At 38.3% G+C, this 20,915-nt stretch overlaps 2 protein-coding genes across 7 annotated transcripts in view; both read left to right on the top strand.

The window, feature by feature from the left end:
- Positions 1–1,348: 1,348 nt before the first annotated feature.
- Positions 1,349–6,640, top strand: decr2 (2,4-dienoyl CoA reductase 2, peroxisomal). 5 transcript variants are annotated; one of them, XM_030163017.1, is made up of 10 exons: positions 1,349–1,496; positions 1,858–1,959; positions 2,374–2,442; positions 3,081–3,132; positions 3,213–3,348; positions 3,485–3,609; positions 4,439–4,532; positions 4,614–4,718; positions 5,874–6,123; positions 6,303–6,640. In XM_030163017.1, the coding sequence occupies exons 2-9, from the start codon at positions 1,859–1,861 to the stop codon at positions 6,089–6,091; spliced, it is 900 nt and encodes a 299-aa protein (XP_030018877.1). In that variant the 5' UTR covers positions 1,349–1,496; position 1,858; the 3' UTR covers positions 6,092–6,123; positions 6,303–6,640. The 5 variants fall into 5 exon arrangements, with proteins under 5 accessions (XP_030018877.1, XP_030018875.1, XP_030018876.1 ...); XM_030163015.1 differs by having other exon boundaries at positions 1,844–1,959; positions 5,874–6,062; positions 6,303–6,639; XM_030163016.1 differs by having other exon boundaries at positions 1,820–1,959; positions 5,874–6,062; positions 6,303–6,639.
- Positions 6,641–10,139: 3,499 nt separating this feature from the next.
- The window catches only part of rab11fip3 (RAB11 family interacting protein 3 (class II)), a 35,708-nt gene continuing 24,932 nt past the window's right edge, over positions 10,140–20,915 (top strand). The window contains exons 1-2 of one of the 2 annotated variants that reach the window (XM_030122190.1): positions 10,140–13,041; positions 20,160–20,253. In XM_030122190.1, coding sequence (XP_029978050.1) covers positions 11,398–13,041; positions 20,160–20,253 — 1,738 coding nt within the window. In that variant the 5' untranslated portion in view covers positions 10,140–11,397. The remainder of the gene's footprint in view (positions 13,042–20,159; positions 20,254–20,915) is intronic. The other variant, XM_030122191.1, reaches the window with a different exon arrangement.

The raw sequence follows: 20,915 nt of genomic DNA, 5'->3' as shown, positions 1-20,915 counted from the left end.
GTCAAATATACAAGGGGGGGCTGAAAAGTTCATAGCCTGACTAAGAAGGAGTTATTCCACAGCAATGAAACTTGGCATACATTAAATTCAACCTTTCCTGATACTAACTGCATGGTTTCCTTCCAGATAAACCCACACTGGATTAATAATTTAGGACTTTGAAAAGTAGTACTACAGACATTTCATGAAAATGCTTGCTTTTCACCCCTCCCTCGTTCTCCCTACCCCTCTTGAATTCAGCTCCCCAGTTTTGCACAGCTGATAAAGCTGGAGCATCATCCCCTATAGCAACCATGTCTGCATGAATGTCCTTGGGGGCTAACCCCTTTTTCTGCAGACATTTGATAAGGCAAGGCAAGGCAAGTTTATTTGTATAGCACATTTCAGCAACAAGGCAATTCAAGGTGCTTCACACAGGACATTGAAATAAAAGAAACAAAAAGAAACACATTTAAAACATTATAAAATAAACATGTAAAAGGTGATTAAAAACAGTGAGTAATAAAACAACACATAAAATTAAAAAAAAAAAAAAAAAAAAAAAAATAGAATAAAATAAAAATAAAAACACACATATTAAAGTAAGAGTTGCAGTGCAGAGTTTCAAAGAGAATATAAAGTTTAAAAAGTCAAAAGCCTTTTAGTCAAAGGCAGCAGTGAACAGGTGAGTCTTTAACCTGGACTTAAAAGAACTCAGACTCTCAGCAGACCTGATATTTTCTGGTAGTTTGTTCCAGATATATGGAGCATAGAAACTGAACGCTGATTCTCTATGTTTAGTTCTGACTTTGGGAACACAGAGCAGACCTGCACCAGATGACCTGAGTGGTCTGGATGGTTCATACTGGACTAGAAGGTCTCTGATGTATTGTGGGCCTGAACCATTCAGTGCTTTATATGCTAGTAAGAGAATTTTTTTTTTTTTTTTTTTTTTAAGACCACAGTGCCACGGATGGTTCACGAAATGTCTGTAGTACTACTTTTCAAAGTTCTAAATTATTTATCCAATGTGGGTTTATCTGGAAGGAAACCATGCAGTTAGTATCAGGACAGGTTGAATTTAATTTCATTGCTGTGGAATAACTCCATCTTATTCAGGCTATGAACTTTTCAGCCCCCCCACCCCCCTCCGTATGTAATGAAATAAAAATAAAAATAAAAAAAAAAGAAAAGAAAGTAAACCACAGTATTTGCAATGTATAAAGCGACATAAACTTCAGTTATAGTATCAATTCGTCTGCCACTTTCTGCCTTCCAAAAACTACCAGCTGATTACCTTTTGAACGGAACAAATTTGTGTTCTTGAATGCACCTCTTCCGGACTTCATTCCCCATAATGCATTACTCAAGAATCGCGAAAAAGTGTCCAAGGTACAAAAGTTCCTGCTGAAAAGAGCCACTTTTTACGTAAGAAGTAAATGTTTAAGTGCCTCGTCACATTTTACAACTTCGTGTACGATTCGTCTGCATCTTTTTAACGCTTCGTAAACTTTCAGGTAATAACAACTGAACTCACATTAAAAAATCAGCAGATTAAATATGGTTTAAATTAGCATGTGCTAACAAGGATAAACAGAATGTAGCATGAAGTGTACTTGTGTGTGTTGAAGCCTGTAGCTATTGTCTTAAAGTGCATGTGTGGGTTTAGTGTTACGTAACTATTTGCTGACCTTTTACTGTAAATGTTGAGGTACTGGAGCTGAATAAACATATAACAGCTGTTCTTGCCTCTGCAGAGACCTGCCTTGACAGCTCATTCACAAAAATACCTGCAGTTCCAGATCAGTCATTTACTGCACTTTTCTTTTAGAGATATCAGTGTGATTGTGATCTTTTTTTTTTGGTTACACATATCAGGATGGCAGAGGCACAGAAAAAGGGAGAGTTGCAGCCTGAAGATGTTGGGACAGATGACTGCTTGACCTCATATACTCATATCTACAGTCCAGATTTACTCAAGTAAGCACACATACATATACACTTTTATTTCCCAACACTCCTGCCTTTAAACTCATCTTTTCAAAGTCTCATATCAGGTCTAAGTTTACTTTTTTCATCTTATTTAGTCAATTATGTTATTATAAGATATATTATTATCAGCATGCTTTATTATATTGCTTTTTTCTTGCTTTCAAAGTATTTCGCATATTTAATATGATAACTTATTATTGTACCTAATTGCAGCTTTGTTATTATAATATTTCTTTACTGCTATGCCTTGTAAGATGTCCTTGAGTATTTGAAAGACACCTGTGAGTAAAATATGTCTAACACCCCGTGAAAAACTGAAGAATGTAAACACTTAAAAGGCTAGTCATTTTCTAAACTTCTACAGATGAAGTGAACTGAGGATTTGTATTTTATTTTCTACAGGGATCAGGTAGCTTTTATAACAGGTGGTGGATCTGGAATTGGACTCCGTATAGCTGAAATCTTCATGAGGTGAGAACGTTTGTTTTGGATAATAAGGATAAATGCAGATACAGTATACTTTTATGTAACACAGAAACAAACTTTGTCCATATATAAATAAATGTTAGACAGTGAGCAATTAGCATAATGTCCTTAGGCTAAAACACTTAGATATGTATCCTTGATAATATGCAGGTGTACTTTAAACCTTCTCATACTGTTATCTGATAGTCAGGCTTTAAACATTTTCCTTTTGCTTGTGTGACAAAATTTCAATAATGTAGCCATGCAACAGAAATAGAAAGAGTCTCAAAATATATCTACTCATGAATAAATATTTGTTTGTCTGCGTGTTGCTCGATTGTCTTGGTAACAGCTCAAATTGTCTTACCATAAAATCAACATACTAACATACTCTCTAGCCTCCGTTCTCCCCTTTTTCTACTTGTGACCTTTTACCTGTTGTCTTCCCTCACTATCACACTGTCGACCTTAAACCTTCTTTTGTGTATGTTCCACCTGTTTCATTTTAGTTACTAAGTTACTTGCTTTTTCAGCCTCATCTGCACAGTCCTATTCATGTCCTTATTGTACCAATACAGCACTTTCCCCTATTGTTTTTTCCCCTCTTTGTTCTCTACATCGTTACATTTGTTGTTTTCCTTCAGGCATGGATGTGACACAGTGATTGCCAGCAGGAACTTGGACAAGCTCAAAGAGGTTACTCATTATACATACTTCCCACAATATTAAAAATTATACTCCAGAGCAAAAGGAGATATTTTTGTGTGTCTCTTTAGGCAGCTAAAAAGCTTTGCGCTGTGTCAGGGCGCCGGTGTCTCCCTCTTTGTTTGGATGTACGGCAGCCTGAGAGCATCACAGCTGCTGTGGATGAAACACTGAAAGAGTTCGGCCGCATAGATATCCTCATTAACAGTATGTCACTTTTATAGCCTTTAGTACAATGAATAATGAGTTTTGTCTAGACAGCAGTGTACCATAATTGCAAATGTAATGTAGTATGTGTCAAAACTATGAATTATTAATGAAATCATTGTACTATTTTTGACAGATGCTGCTGGAAACTTCCTCTGCCCAGCTACCTCATTGTCTTTTAATGCCTTCAAAACAGTCCTGGAGATCGACACGATGGGAACATTTAACACCAGCAAGGTGGTTTATGAGAAGTGGTTTAAGGTACAGTGCTTTCTCTGGAGATATACTGAAATACTGTTTTACTGGTGGCTGCACAGAGAATTGCCCCCTGGGGATGATAAAGATTCTTGATTCTTTGATTCAATAGCAAGTTTTTAAAGGTTGATTTTGAAATATGGATATGGAAGTTGAGAGTATGAGAATGCACACAGTCTTTTACTTCATCAATAAGTGAATACCTTCTGAACTGAGTATATAATTAGAAGTAAATATCAATCTTAATTCTGAAAAACAATATCAAACTAACTGCGACAAATAGCAGAATTAGTGAGTGATGATAAATCATACGAAATATATTCATTGCAGAACTGACTGAAATAGTTGAACAGTCATTTACTCTCACATTCACACCCAGGGGCAATTTAGACTGACCAGTTAACCCATTAAGGTGCATGTCTTTGGATGGTCAGAAGCCAGAGTACTTGGAGAGAACCCACGCAGACATATGGAGAACATGTGAACTCAATGCAGAAAGGACCCTGCTGTGAATTTGTTTGCTAATGGCAACCAGTTTAACGACCAACCTACTCACTTAATAAATAATGTGAGCAAAAAATTCTCTCAAGGCATAACAGTAAATAAAAGGACTGCCATCTTTGCATAGTTATGTTTTAAATCCAGAAATACTTGTTTATCCCTACTGTAGTAATCCGTCACATCTATTTTATTACCTGCAATTCCTGGTGGCCACCACCAGAGGACAGTACTTGTTACTTAATTGTATTTAAACCATAACTCTGCTCTCTGAAGCTATTGTTATTATGATTTCCACATTCTGCTCAGTTTTATTGTCCTACCATTGTATGTGCAGGATCACGGAGGCAACATTGTGAACATCTCTGCCACACTTGGATACAAGGGACAGGCTCTCCAGGTGCATGCTGGGTCTGCTAAGGCTGCAAATGGTAAGAGCAATTTTATCTGGTGGTACGTGTTGATGAAAAATTGAGGTTTGAATGACTGCATGTTCTCATCTGTTCACACAGATGCCATGACCAAGCACCTGGCTGTGGAGTGGGGTCACAGTGGGGTTAGAGTCAACACAGTGGCTCCTGGTCCTATCTCTGGCACAGAGGGCTACAGAAGACTGGGTAAAGATTGGGCTAATATTGTTGCTTTTTCTTGCACCAGGAATTACTAGCATAAAAAGTTAAGCACAAATGCAGAAAATCCTCCTACGACCAAGTACTACATTTTTGTCCAATGTAGGGGTCAAGAGTTTCACAACTTAGAAAAAAAAGGACATTCAGTGCAAAGGACATTCCATGAAAAAAAAGTGTTTTAACCCTGTACAATCTGACCCATTAAAAACTTACTAGTAACATTTTGAAAAAATATAGAACATTTCACATAGTTTTTTTTGCATACAACTTTTTACAGCCTTTTTATTTCCCTTGAATGGCACCATAATTTCAATATTTTTCCAACTGAAAAATATTGAACTAACTGAACAATATAAATGTTCTTCTTAACATAACTTTTTGAAAATTACCAAAGACTTTACTATGAAATGTGTGTTTGATAATTTACCTTAGTGGCTGTAGTGGGATGATAATCGAGCAGAGGGCAGAAAACTCGCATCAGGTCATATAAAACATGTTTTTAAGGAAAGTATGGATGTCGTTGATAAGATAAAGATCTCAGAACCTGGTGTAGCAAATATGATACAAATGGTTTTATAGGGTTAAGAAGCTGTTGCATCATGTTGTTTCTAATCAAGGCAATTATTTAATGTAAAAAACCAAAACTTGTCTGGGCCTCAGAAGGTTAATTATAAATGACAAAAATAATAATAATAATAATAATAATACATTTTATTTGTATCACGCTTTTCGTGGTACTCAAAGACACTTTACATACAGCAGATAAAAACATAAACCAAACAGATTGAAAACAGATAAAAAGCAGGTGCAAAAGACAAGTATGTGAATGTAAAATAGTTAAACACTGATAGTAATCTTAAATAAATGAGTTTTTAAAAGGGATTTGAAGGTGTTGAGGTCGGAGCAGTGTCGGATGGTAGGTGGGAGGGAGTTTCATAGGGTTGGAGCTCATTATGTAGCAAAAAGCACATGATAGCGTTAACATCACATACAGTAAATTCTAATTAATTATTTACAGTATGTATTCACTCATAGTAAAGTTATTTATGTAAAGTTTTGAATGCAGTGTGGTATTTCATAGTGTAGTATTAGTATTTTCACTCAAACTGAGGATGTGAATACTTCTTCCTTTACTCCCCATAGGTGGCCCTAGAGGGGAGGCTGCGGGTGCCTTCCAGTCCATTCCTTTGCAACGAGCAGGAAACAAGACGGAGATGGCCCACTGTACTCTTTTCCTGGCCAGTCGAGCGTCTTCATATGTGACCGGAGCCATCCTGGTGGCGGACGGCGGCGCATGGCTGACCTCACCCAATGACTTCGCCACGCTGTTGGGTATAGCCTCTAAATCCGCTAAACTCTGAAATGGGGCTCTCCTGTCCTCCTCCTGACCCAGGTGTGTAGGAGGAGGCTCAGTTTGAGGTGGAGAGACGGTGTGAATAGACTAAAAGTCTGTATGGTTGTATCATGTACTGCACTCAAATAAACATGCTTCAAATCACATCAGTGTGGTTGTTTAAATTACATGACAGAGTAATCCATATTAATTCACTTATCTCTCTTGTTTTCTTTCAGGCTATTGGTCACATGAAAAAGACAAGAGACCGGTAAAAACTGAAAACAAATGAATAATTTAGCAGGTGTGTGGAGCACGTGTGTACAGTGGGTTATCTCACACACTGCTGCTTTGGGAGTTTTATGCTGAATGGATTAAGGAGTTTAGCAGTAAAACACTACACTTACATCAGAACAAAACTATAATATGAGTTAACAATCTTAGTCATTTTTAATCCCTACAGTGCTGTTTGTTCTCATTATGTGTTCTATGTACAGCCATATGATGTATATGTCAAAATCTTTCTAATAATAAACTTTTATAATTACAATTAATAATAATGGCTCATGCTTTTTGTTACTGTTGCAAATCATTTAAAGTGAAAACTGATCTCTCTGTGGCACCCAAACATACACAAAAAAGATAATTAATAGCCAAACTATGTACATCTATGACATACAGATAAAGAACACAATAAATTGTTAATTTACAATGTAAATGAAATGTATTAACTATTTCATTACAGATGTAGACCACAGTAGGAAAATGTGATTTGCTGAGTTTTCACATAACTGTGTAAATGAGCAAGTTCTCTTCTATTTTTCACTACTTTGTCATTTCTCTATTTTCTACCCCTTTTCCACTGTAACTAATTCTCCCATTTTAATTAGAAAATTCCATTCACATATTGTAGCATTGTCATGTTGTTACAGATTTTACTCAGCCAATTGTCAACCCCAGTGAAACCAGGTCTGAGATAAATTTTGGATGAAAACACTGAAGCTACACTTACACCACCAGTTCAGATTTGTTTCTCAGATTGGATTTTCTTTATCTGCTAGTTTACATTATTTCTGACCTGACATGTATGCATGGAAGCAATAGTGTTAGAAGGGTTCAGCTTGTTTTCCTTCAGCGAAAATACAAATAGCACACTGAGAAAATGCAAAGAGGATCATCTGAACTACTATGTAGTAATAATAATAAGTGTAGTAACACCTTTCACACTCTAGAGCAGGGGGGTCAAACATGCAGCCCATGGACCAAAACCAGCCCACCAAAAGTTCCAATCTGGCCTGTGGGATGAAAATACACAAAATTACACTGAAGATATTAACAGTCAAGGGTGTCGTAGTCATTTTCGTTCAGGGGCCACATACAGACCAATGTAATCTCAACTAAAGTAATGGCAATATTACTAATAAATAATGACAGCTCCAAATTTTCTTCTTGTTTTAATACGAAAACATAATATGACATCATGAAAATTTTTACAGTTTTAAACTATCCTTTAACAACAAAATGTGAATAATATGAACAAATACGAACGACCGGAAATGTCTAAAGAAAATTAAGTGCAATTTTAGCCAATATAGACCCAAACATCTATCACCAACCAAACGCATCTACTGATCTAGACTGTTTAATACCTGTTGATCCACTAATCCTATCAATACATGTAAATATTTGGTGTAAAATACAGTTTGTCATCTTTTCATGGTTATCAGATATGACCCATTTGGACATTCAGAGGCTCCATAGTTTCCATGGAAACACCATCATCTTCTACAACATTAATTCCCCAGTAAAACCCATGGAGTTTAATAAATGGCAGTGGTTGGAAATACTTTTTTATGTACAGTTAATGATATATTTGACTAAAAAATTAACTTTTTCTGCAGTTTTCTCTATTTTTTATATAATAACCCTCAATTTTAATCTGAGCTTTTATGAACATCTACATGATCAGAGAATTAAATACAGGAAAATACCTGATTTATACAGATGAAATGCGAAATACAGAAGATAATATTACAATAAATAGTGATAAATCACTTAAGGGAGGCTAAATAGAGAGAGAATTTTGTGTGAGAACTGACACAAATGCAGTCCTAGGTCTTTATGGGTTAACAATATAATGCCTGTTGCTAAATGTTTTGTGCCTTTGTAGATCCGATCTGTGATGCACATGTATAAATGATAAATTGAGGCATAATATTGCTAAAATTGCACTTAATTTTCCTAAGAAATTTTAATTTCTTCAGGTTATTCCTATCTTTTTTGTGGAAGGATAGTATGTCAAGGTAAATATTTTCATAATTCAATGTTATTTTTTTGCACTAAAATGAAATGTCTGTCTGTGATTATGTGCTGATGTATTGTGAGTGATTATATTGTATGTGCTGCTTTTGTATGTTTGGATTATATGTGCTGTCTCTGTACTGATGCTTCACTGTTCTCTTTCATCTTTTTTTTTTTTTAATCTTTCTTCTTTATTGATTTATCTTGTCTCTTAGCTGTCTTAATTCTCTCTTTTTAATTAGTGTGCTGTAATATATTGTTTTTTTTAGGCCGCCTATTGTCATCAGGGCAGGGACTACAGCAGGATACTTGCCATGTTGGCTAAAGCTGCCCTTTTTACTGTTAGTGATATAGTTAATTAATTGGGACTAAACTTGAAGTTGTCATTATTTAAAGGCTGTTGTGCTATTATTTTACTGGTCTGGCCCATATTAGATTAAACTGGTCTACATGTGGCCCCCCGAAATAAAAACAGTTTGATACCCCTGATGTAGAGTCACATACATGCAATGAATTCTGTTTTATATAGTAAGTAAGTAAGTAAGTAAGTAAGTAAATTTTATTTATAGAGCACTTTTCACAGACAGAGTCACAAAGTGCTTTATCAAATCAAATCAAAATCAAATAAAATTTACAGAAACCCAACAGAATCCTCCAGGAGCAAACACTTGTGACTGGTGACAGTGGCGAGGAAAAACTTCCCTTTAACAGCAGAAACCTGGAGCAGACCCAGACTCCTGAAGGATGGCCGTCTGCCTTGACCAGTTGGGGTTAAAGAGCAAGAGTAGAGGAGGAGAAAAGAGATAGAGAGAGAGAAAGACTGGGGGAGAGGGGGGAGGTAGGGGGAGACACACGGAGTACATGTAACACTGTAAAGTAGCAACTTTACATTGCGAAAAAGGAATAAAACAGTACAAGTAAAATACAATTAGAATACCCATAAAACACAATAAAATACCATTAAAAACAGTTTAAAATATGATGAATACATAAAGTGCAATCAGTTTGTGGTGGCCCTGAGTCAAGTGGGAAATTAAGAAGCCTGTTTGAATAGGAGTGTTTTGAGGTGTTTTGTAAAACTCTCTACAGAGTCCATGGACTGTAAGTGTAGAGGCAGGTCATACGACCATGGCAGTGGCAGAGGTCAGATGTGAAAAGATCAGACTCCATGGGGTTTGGGATGAAACACAGTATGTACAAAAAAAAAAAAAAAAAAAAAATCAGATATGATCATTTTGCCTGGAATCTGAACATCTGAAATCTGAACCCAGTCTAAGTTTAGATAAGGAAGAAATGAGGGAACAATCTGAAATACGTCAATACAAATCTCTACCAGGTGGAGGCGCCAAAACATTACAATTGCTACCAATAAACAATTACCATTTTGTCAAAATGATAAATCTCCTGTGTCCACATGAGTTTTCCGGTTATTTTAAACTGAATTATGATATGTTGAGTAATCAGGCCCCGCATTAACAGCCTTTTCACTGTGGACCTAGCGTGGATGTTAAACAACTACCGAACAGCCGAAGTGTCATTGAGCAAGACAAAAACATCCCCAAATCCCCACCAGTGAAGTGATGAACTTTGACCTCTGTGTGAAGTCGTGGACACGGAGGCGCGTGAGAGTGGATCTTTGTTTTGCTTTTTCCGCCCGTGTTGGAAGCACAAACACGAATCGGTTGCCGTGAGGCCAGTGATACTGCGGGGTATTTTGTACGCTTGCGTGAAACGTCAGTGGTGTGTATGCGGCTGGAGGAGGAGGAGGAGGAGGCGGAGGAGGATGGGACTCTGCTGATGCTGATGCGAGAGGCTTCGGCGTCTGTGATCAACATCGAAGAAGAAACACTGCCTGATGATGGAGCTTTTTGCAGCCTTATCTAACACCTTTATCGGCCGCTTTGTGGGTTTCGACGCGGGACACTGAGGCAGATGTGTTTTTGAGACGAGATAACAGAGGAATTTGAGGAGGAAAAAGGACGGTTTCGTCTCGTCACTCGTCTGGCCTGTCTACTGACAGACACAGGTGGATTGGCGTTGGAAAAAACGGCATCGAAACACAGATATAACCTTGGACTATGCCGGAGGCGACAGTTTCTAGGATATTCTCTTAAGTAGCAGATGATAACAGATGAGATTCGGTTTCTTTTAATTTGAGGGGATACGCGGTGGGCTGTTTAGCGTGTTAGCTAGCTAATAGGCTAATTTCGCTAGCTAGTCAGTTAGCAGCTGGCCAATGGCACGGAAGAAGTGGGATTCTCGGAGGAGGAGTGACCTGTAGTTACTGGCATAAAAAACATTAAAACATGGGCGTTTGACAGCTTATTTAGTCAGTGTCGTTGTAATGAGCTATCTGACATTACATTCGTAGATAATTTCAGGCTTGAATTCCTCTGGTATAATTGTCGCTGCGCTGCTTCGTACACAAATTAGCTTCCGATGGATAAAATGAGATAATTGGCTAAACAAGCTAATGTTGTCAAACACCAGGGACTTAAGACGCCGATTTGTATTGTTTCCCACTGGCCTCGCCGCAGTGATAACAATTCCATCATGTTATGTGGGTGTATTTCGTCAGTAGGAGCATGTTGACGTTGGATATGTGGGAACATTTGGCTACAATCGGGAGTGGACGCACCGTGATAGAACCGGACATAGTGAGTTAAACGAGAATGGGCATCAGTGCTGTTTTCACCGAGAGTTTAATATGACTTTTGATTTTAGGTAACATTATTGTGACAGCCAGTTCAGTTAAATTAACAGTCATATATGTTTACACATCAAATCTAAAACGATCCTTTCTGTTTAAGCTCATCTTATTATTTAAAACACAGCAGTATCTACCAGCATTTGTACAATGTTAGATAGATGATGCCACTAAGTATCATGTATTATGTCAGGACTTCATTGAAGTTGTGTAGTGCCATTTAAAAACATGACATTAAAACTGAAAAACTGGATCTTGATGACAGCAGTGAGATAAGAAGTTGCCAGCTTTCTCCAGTTTACAGAGCCGGGGAATCACCAGTATAAATGGAACCGACCGTCCTTGCTGGCCCTTTGGGGCACACACAGTGGGAGACAGAACAACCATTTCCTCTTGGATTTCACACACTAAATTCAGACAATGGAGATGTGCTGTGTCAAAACAAGAGTGGACAGACAGGTTTGGATTTCAGAAACGGTGACCAGGATCACACCCACAAACAAAGTGAAGAAGAAGGTGTTTATCAGGGAAAAGTGGCCGAGTTGGGCCTCATAAATATCTCTGACTATTCTTATGGGGATTTGCAGTTTGAGGGAGATCAGACTACTAATTCCAAAGCTTTTCTCCATATTACCCATAAAGAGGATTTGTCTTACACAGAAAAAACTGAGGCATCTGATGAAATCACTGACTCCACCTTATCATGGCTATTCACCCCGAACCTTTTTGACATTGCTGGGAAAAACACTACCTGTGAAGAATTGAGTCCACCACAGGAGGCCCCTTGTGAGGGCCAAGACAGTGACAGTAATCAGGCTGAGATAAAACGCCACAGTGAACCTTCTTCATCTAAGTGTTCTGATGATAATTCTGAAGGAAACATGCAAGATTTGTTTTTGTTGGTAGATCTCTTTTCTGATGAACACTCTTGTGTCACCTCGGACTCTCCAGGTGAGTCAGACCTGCAGAGTGTCACAGAGGAGCTGGTGGACCTGTCACAAGAGGAGCACGCTGGTCTCCCTCCCTCCCAGAGCACTTTGTCACCTGACACTGGAGACAAAGGTTTATTCCCTGATCAAGTGACTGATCTGCCCATAACCAGTAGCTCTACTTTACAAGGTTTGCCTGAGAACTGCCTTCCACACAACCACATCAGCTCGGTTCTGGAGTGTTTTGAAGGATCTGTGCCTTTGTTGGATTTAGAGGTTCCAAATTGTGATAGCAGTGTAAGTTTGTGCCCTGCCAGTCCTGCCTCTGTTATCTGCACAGGTGCACCGTTAGTTTTATCAACAGTGGAGTCAGAGGTGGATCAAACAGGAGCTACTGTAACTCAGAGTCTGACTTCAGATCACCAAAGTGAGACTGACTCATCCACTCCAGGTTTGTCAGCTGAAACTTCATCGCCGACGGTCCATCTGCCTAAAGATGCTTTCATCCAGGATGACTTCATCAGTGAGAGTGATGCAGCGGAGAATGAGTCTAAAGATCTGATGGAAGGCAGAATCTCTTCTGAAGCCAAAAATCTGGGGAATGAAGCTATGGCCTTGGATCTCTGCTTGACTGCTGATGAGGTCCATGATAAAGAAGCTTGGGACTTGAAACCAGTGGGTTTACAAAATGACATTACTTCTACTCCGACAGGTGAACAGATGGAGGAGGAAGAGAGGCTGACAGACGCTGACCATCTAGAAGGAGCAGACTGTCATGAAGTGGGATCTTTGGATTTTTCAATTCAGGAGTCAAAAAGCTCTTCTTCTGAGGGTGGATGGACTAATGAGCAAACTGTGGAGACAATTTCCCTCTCCAAGATGGTGGTAGATGACTCACTGCCAATAGTTTCAACTGTGAATACGAGGGAGGAAGATGTCTCCCCTCTAAAAGCTGTATTTGACGCTTTAGACCAAGATGGAGACGGCTTCGTTCGTATTGAGGAGTTCATGGAGTTTGCTGCTGCGTATGGGGCAGATCAGGTGAGATGTTTTTTCTTTGTTTTTAGCAGCCAGCTACTGGGTAATGCATGTTGAGTGAGGGTCTATACAAAAGCATATACACTGCATAAGTGATTTATTATTGATTTTCTAGAGGCCCTCTGAATGCTTCCTGTTAAAAGCCTGCATAATGTCATCAGTTGAAATCCAATCCAGTGTTTTTGTGGATAAAGTGAGTCATAGATGTTTTTTTATGTTCTTGGCACTAACAGTTTTTGATAGAAAGGATTTTACTGTTATTGGTAGAGTGTATAAAGGTTTTTGGGTGTGTTAATAATTAAATGAGCTGAATATTTTAATGTGCCTCACACATGGTAAAGCAGAGGTAACAGGAGCCCTGCTTAGGTACTGGTGGATACAGTTTCAAAATAGGCTAGTTAAAGTATACTGTACCCTGTTTACTTGTCTAAAGTGTGTGTATGTGTATATATATATATATATATATATATATATATATATATATATATATATGTATATATACACACACACACACCAATTCACCTGTGTTTGCTATAAAGCTGCCAACCTTTTTTAATGTAATAGATTTGTCTGTAGCTACTGAAACTACCTGGATCAAATTCTCATCAACAATTGTGTGTTTATTATTTGGTGAGCTAGGATTTTTGTTGTCATTGAGATAAATCTGGAAGCGTATTGGCCGTAATGAACTCTCTCAAGCGTGGAAATGTTTCCATATGTTAGTTGACAAAGACCCATCTTCCAATTTGCATATCCTGTGATTCAGGATTATCTCTTGTGAAATGATGCTTCACATTCCAGCCATGACCCTCAGACACTTACTGCCTCTGTCTCTGTGCACCAAAACAACAAAAGACACATGCTAAGCTGAAAATCAGTCTAAATTTATTACATCACTGAAATGTGTCCTTGGATGTTACACATGATTTTTCATTGTCTCTCAGTTCCTTTCAGATGATTGGTTTAGGTGTTGAATTTGTCTTCAGCCCCTAAATTAAATACATTACAAACATTCAACAAGTCACACATGGTTTAAGTCTATGGTGTTAGTTTCTCTTCCTGTCTAACATGTCTGTCTGTTCAAATGTTTACCAGAATTAGACTGAGTCCCGCCAACTGATCTCACCATTAGCAAATAAAGAGACGGCTGCATGACGTAATACAGCTTCTAACAACGGAACCACATTGCTCAGAAGTGACGGATATATTGGATATAATTTCCCACATCTTTACGGTTCCATTTCATGAGGACACTTGTAGCACTTGTTTTTTTTTTAATCATTTGGCAAGGAGAGCATTCAGTCAACATCATTATTTAGTTCACAATATACTGTGGCAGTTTAACTCTCAGATGAACTTGTATCATGGCCTTTTGGACAGGTTGGCTACTTGTTGGTACTCTGCATACAGAGCGTGATTCTGGCTCACTAATGCTTTTTAATCCCAGTTCAAAGCCCCTCTGTTGCCCCTGATCTGTCCCATGTCTAGCCCTAGGTATCTGTGGCTCCCCAGTCAGAGAATTGTGAAGGATTAAGAGTAAAATGTATTTGCCTGAGTCAGAGGAACTTCATGGTTGGGGTGCTATTATATACCCACTCCCCAACTTTGTTGTGAGGGAAAGAGCAGCACTTTTGTCATGTTAGTTACATAAATTCCACTGGTTGTCGTGGCAAAAGGTGACCCAAATGCATGACCTGAATATAGTAGTTGACATTTTTTTTCCCATAGGTGTGGTCTGTCTTAACTGTTTTCCTTTCTTGTAGACTTCTCAGCACCTCCCATGTATTTGGATTCTCACAGTTTTCCTTGGATCTTTTTCTTCTTGGTTTTCCTTGGACTTTTATCCAGATTGTTCAGATTGATACCTTGTTCATTACTGTTGTGTATTGGATATCTGTTTTCCACAAGGTGGAGGAGCTAATTTGTGCTCTTATAAGAAACTCCTCTCAGATTTCTATCCTTTCCTGACAATTGGCTTTAGCATGTTTGCTTATATAATTTAATGCAGCAGCCTGCCTTACCTTCAGGATTTGCAGAATGTTATATAATGCATGTAACCTTTTCTTTGGATTAGGTGAACTCAAAGTCAGAAGTGTCATGTTGGGAAGGTGCCAGTGGTTAGCACTTTTCATATCAGTCTGGGCTTCATGTTAAGGTGCTTTTTGTATTTGACTAAGCTTTGCCTGATATGCCCTTGTCTTTCAGTCATGTGGAGATAAAAATGTGTTTGAGCAACCTCCAAGCCTGACCTGAGCGGCTTGGATAAATTAAATTATTTATGCAGTATCTGTGCAATGCGGTTAAGCAAAAACCACAGGGCAATAAGTCATAGTGATTTGCTATAGATAAACACAAAGTTTACACTGAAAAAAGACATGAGCTGAGTGGAAAGGTCAGGTTTAGGTTGAAGTGTTTCAGCAGAAAATCCCCTAAACGAATGTAAGTTGTTAATTGTCATTGTATCTACTTAATTGTGCATTTATATTATTTTCTGCCAAGTCCCCAAATAGCAAGCTTTCTTCAGTAAATCTTGTTTTTGTATGTTATTGTTGAGGTAAGAGCGAGTTTTACATGGACACAGTCCTGTACCACAAATATCCCTTCAACTTGTCAGACACACCAGGCGGTATTCTTGAGGTATTTGCATGAATGTTCAGCTGGCGCATGTATCCTAAGCATGCAAATATTTTCTGTAGAACTATTCCAGGATATGATAGTGAGCATGTGTATGTTTGAATATGAGCGTCACGTAATGCTAAACCTTAAAGAAAAAAACAAATGACAGCATTGTACTTCCAGGCTGTTTTCAGATGGTAATTTTAGTCAACAGGGCTCATACTTGCTGAATTGAGTTACCTCAGCTATGTTCCTATATAAAGACCCACCACTGGTATTTTCATTTTGAAGCAGCTTTTTCAGGAGAACCGTTTAGAGATTTCTTTTTTCCTAACCCTATGCTGTCCTGCAGACATCAGGGCAGGTTCTTTGGTGTCAGGCTTTCTGATGGAAAAACAGGAAGGTTTGAAGGTTTTCCCCAAGTCTGGTGATTCAACTAATGAAATGCTCTTTCTAACCACCAGTCACCAGTTACAATCACCGGTTTTGACCCTGATTCTGCACAAAAGCCATATTGAACTGCATTGTGGTAGCAGCTCTCTTGTCAGATGACACTCCCAACCTTACTTCAGCCAGCTTTTCCTCCCCTCACCCCACTCCCTGCTTTTATGTACTGCCCTTCTAATCCACAATGGAATGTACCATGCCTTCAAATGTTCCCTGTCTCCAATTCAATTTAGTGCACTCGTTAATGTTTTATATCCAGAGATCATTCTGCCTTTTTCCATCTTCTGTCACTAACTCTCAAGGCCCATGATCATGGTTATCAGTTTTGTTTAGGAACTGTTGTGAAATCCCCTCCAGGAAAGACCCTAGCTAAAGGGTATTCTTCTCCACGGGGTTATGCACAACAGTGGTCTGTGTGGAGGCGGTCAAGCATGCCCCGGCACTGATTAGACACAAACAGAGGAAACTGAAAAACCACAGTGCCTCCACTGCTCCCCTAACTAGTGGCACTGACAGTTGGGCTGAGTTTAGTGCCTTTACCACTGTCTTTGTGGTAACTGGATGTTACAATTTGAGGTGTGATGATACTGTAAAATACTTGTCCTAAATATACATCAATTGACTTTCCCTCCTTTTATTCACCACCTTACTGTGGTGGAGGGGTTTGAGTTCCTGAATGATCCTACAGCTATGGTGTCAGGGGCGTCTTTAACATTTTACTCTTCCTAAACCCTAAGAATATTCCATTTCAAGATCAGTGAAAGAAAACAATACAGGCAGATAGAAAAGGGAATATGTACATAGATAGGGATGGCCACAGTTTTTCTATTGTTTTGTTGCCTATAATTAACAACATATTGATAATATGGGACAAAAAAAAACAAAAACCTTGCACTTTTTAAAAGGTCCAATGTGTAATTTTTTTCCGTATTGATCAAAATTTATATTCATTACAGTATTATATATTGAATCTTATGTATAATGATATTATATATCTAATAATCTCCCCGTGGATCAGTAAAGTTCATCTGTATCTGTATAGAATTTGATGTTGACATTTTTATATGTAAGTATTTATATAAATACCAGATTTCTTTTTTTTTTCTATTTATATTCCATTTTCACTGTTGTTTTTCTACCTGACTCATTTCTCTTCACTTGTCTGCTGTAATGTTGCTGCTGTTAACTGTGAAATATACCAGTGGTGGAAGAAATCTCATCTCATCTTATTTCTTAGAATATTGTGATCATTCCTGACAATCATAGTCAAGATGCACGGAAACATACATGCTTAGTGTAGACCCCAGAGAAAATCACCACATTTTTACACTCAACAAAAATATAAACGCACCACTTTTGTTTTTGTTCCCATTTGTCATGAGCTGAACTCAAAGATCTAAAACTTTTTCTATGTACACAAAAGGCCTATTTCTCTCAAATATTGTTCATAAATTTGTCTAAATCTGTGTTAGTGAGCACTTCTCCTTTGTCCTTTGCTGAGATAATCCATCCACCTCACAGGTGTGGCATATCAAGATGCAGGATTATTGCACAGGTGTGACTTAGGCTGGCCACAATAAAAGGCCACTCCAAAATGTGCAGTTTTACTGTATTGGGTGGTCCAGGGGGGTCAGAAAACCAGTCAGTATTTGGTGTGACCACCATTTTCCTAGCACAGTCTTCTTCATGAATTCTCTGAAACAGCTTTGGAGATGGTTTATGGTAGAGAAATGAACATTCAGTTCACAGGCAAAAGCTCTGGTGGAGATTCCTGAAGTCAGCATGCCAATTGCATATTCCCTCAAAACTTGTGACATCTGTGGTATTGTGCTGTGTGATAAAACTGCACATTTTGGAGTGGCCTTTTATTGTGGCCAGCCTAAGGCACACCTGTGCAAAAATCATGCTGTCTAATCAGCATCTTGATATGCCACACCTGTGAGGTGGATGGATTATCTCAGCAAAGAAGAAGTGTTCACTAATACAAATTTAGACAGATTTGTGAACAATATTTGAGAGAAATAAACCTTGTGTGTACACAGAAAAAGTTTTAGATCTTTGAGTTCAGCTCATGACAAATGGGAGCAAAAACAAAAGTGGTGCGTTTATATTTTTGTTGAGTATATTTTGTCAGTGAACACGAAATGGATTTACTGTTTCCACTAAATTCTATCTCAATGACAACATTTGCCAAACTAATCGCAATATGATTTTGTTTTGTATGTCATTCAGCTGCTTCACATTCACCTTTGTTTCATAGATTAAACCCAAAAATAGCCAACAAGCACTGCTGAAAAACCCGAGGGACCTGACCCTATTGCACCTCTGATGTAGGCCATGGGCAGCTTCCACACTGTAGTAGATTTAAAATAATTTGTCCCTCAGTTATGAGTGATTTGTATTGCTTTCGTCTCTTTTAAGAAGCAACTGATGCTTACATACTGTTAATTCTGCCTGTTTTGTGAAAGCGTCATCGGGACCACAGTTCCAGTCACACCTTAGTTTTCTCACCCAGCAGAGGTGTTTCTGAAATACTGCATGGAACAAAGTTATTTCCTGTGAACTGTCATGCTCCCTTGTGAAATGGAAAGTTAAAAGCTATATTCAGACGCCCAACACTGATCTCCCAGCCATAGGATTCTTATGTCTTCACCAACCCTGTTTCCATCTTACACAGTAAACCAGCTGTATGGAAAGGTTGTACATAGCAGAGGCAGGAGTTAGATGAGCTGTGATACCACATGCTAAACTTAACATCACAGTGTTAACCACCATTCAGTGAGATGGGCCACTCCCCTCCTCTCACCAAATACAGCTGGGTTTAATTCACTACATCATAAGCCTTGAGTGTTGTGGGAGTAAGTTTATTAGCAGTTTCAGCCTCCTGAGCCGGAGCTCAACATTGCTAAGCAGATCAGCTGGTTTTTCTCTGTAACTGATATAAAAAAGTGCAGAACAGAGAAGCCGCTCTCAGAATGAAAGTCTCTGTAAAATGATCATGTTTCCATTGTGTGCGTATGTTCTCGAAGAATACGTGAAGAGAAACCACAGAAACCTCACCGAACATACTCCAAGGCTCCCTCCCAGCTAATTTTGTCAGTGATACATGCCTGAAATTATGCTGTAATAAGGGGTTAGTGTAATTGGTGATGGACAGCATTTGGCTTAGTCTGTTATTTGTGTAAATTGATTTTGATTGCTCGGCGCCACACATAATTCTGTAGATGGAAGCAGAAGTCTAGTTCCTAGGTTTACGTCGTAACCAGGTTTGTTAAGGTAAAGACGCAACCAGTGTATGCTTAATTTGTCTTTTTTTTTTTTTTTTTTTTTGCAGTATAAAACTGGTGATACTGATTTTACTGTTGGTTTATTTTATGCCTGTTGTGACTGAAGCTCACATACTCTGTTGCCAGGATACTGACTGTAGGAATATACAGCATATAGGTACACTTACGTAACCTATTTAACGCTTGCGTGAGGCACCGCACTTGTGCAAAAACACTATATTGCTTCTTCTTAAACATTTATACACAGGTAAACTTATGCCGGTATACATTTATTAAATCTGCAAGCTATCCTCTAACACTTAAAGCAAGAGAGTGTACAGTTCCCCCTTTATTTCTTGTTACTCCGATAGTAGTGTTTAATTTATTCTTCCTGAAGCCAAATCCTTACAAACCCACTATGGCCCAGAATCCAATTAAATCTGAAATGCTGACACAAATGCTCGGTAAAACTGGAGGTCAGGAGTTTGTTTTATTGTCGACATTTTGTTCTTGTTATCCCAGTCTTATTGTTTACATGATAATGTTCACGTAACCATGCAGTAAAATGCTCTTATGAGTTAAAATGACCCTCGGTATGTTTTTTTTTTTTTTTTGTAGATTTATGTGTTTTTTTCCCTGAAGACAGCATGCAAACATTGGCCAGTTAATTCCTGCCATGTGCACAAAAAAATCCCTTAACATAATTTATTATATCATCTTTGAAGTATTGAGACAAATTAAATGATGATGGCGTGTGTGTGTGTTGAATATTTTGTTATTTTTATCATTCAGGTGAAGGATCTGACCAAGTTTTTGGATCCCAGCGGACTGGGAGTGATTAGCTTTGAGGACTTCCACCGTGGAATCTCTGCTATTAGTAATGGAGGTGAGTCACATGCACTTTCCCACACTGTTTGTGGTACCAAATGGTTTAGTCTATGTTCTTCTTTCACTACTCTTTTACTGCTCCTCTGTTTAAATTCTTGACCCACTGTTCTATATTTCTTTTCTGCTCAATAGGCCTTTTGACTAAAACCCTTGAGATTTCACATTAAATAATTTAGAACCTGTGAAACCTACTTATCAAAAATATTCCGATATATAAATGTCCTGCAGCTGTCACATGCCATAAATATGATGCACTTTAAGTTACATACTACTCCACTTGTAAGAGCATATTTTCTATTTCTGCAGTTTCTTCTGGTTTTTACTGCTGTTAACCTAATTCTAGTGTAAAGAATGCCTCACCAGCAGATTCCTGCAACTACATTTAGTCTTCAGCATCTGGCTCAATCTCTCTGCCATCCCCATGGTGCCAAATATTGTTGTCAACACAGTGTGCATGTACATATCCATCTGAGGTGAGGGATTTGTAAAGAGAAAATGGAAGACTGACCCAAATTCTTTTTAACTGGACTCAAAACACTGTTATTCTTCCGTTAACAGTTTCCCCACCCTACTGGTCCACTTAGTTATTAAAGATGTTTGAAGGTTTATGACAGAAAAGAGACAATTGGTATTGACCGTCATTTATGTCTAGGGGTGTGT

The sequence above is a fragment of the Sphaeramia orbicularis genome, chromosome 19 (assembly GCF_902148855.1).
Source record: "Sphaeramia orbicularis chromosome 19, fSphaOr1.1, whole genome shotgun sequence".
Classification (NCBI taxonomy): Eukaryota; Metazoa; Chordata; class Actinopteri; order Kurtiformes; family Apogonidae; genus Sphaeramia; species Sphaeramia orbicularis.
The sequence above is the reverse complement of the archived record's forward strand: the minus strand, read 5'-3'. Positions and strand labels throughout refer to the sequence as shown.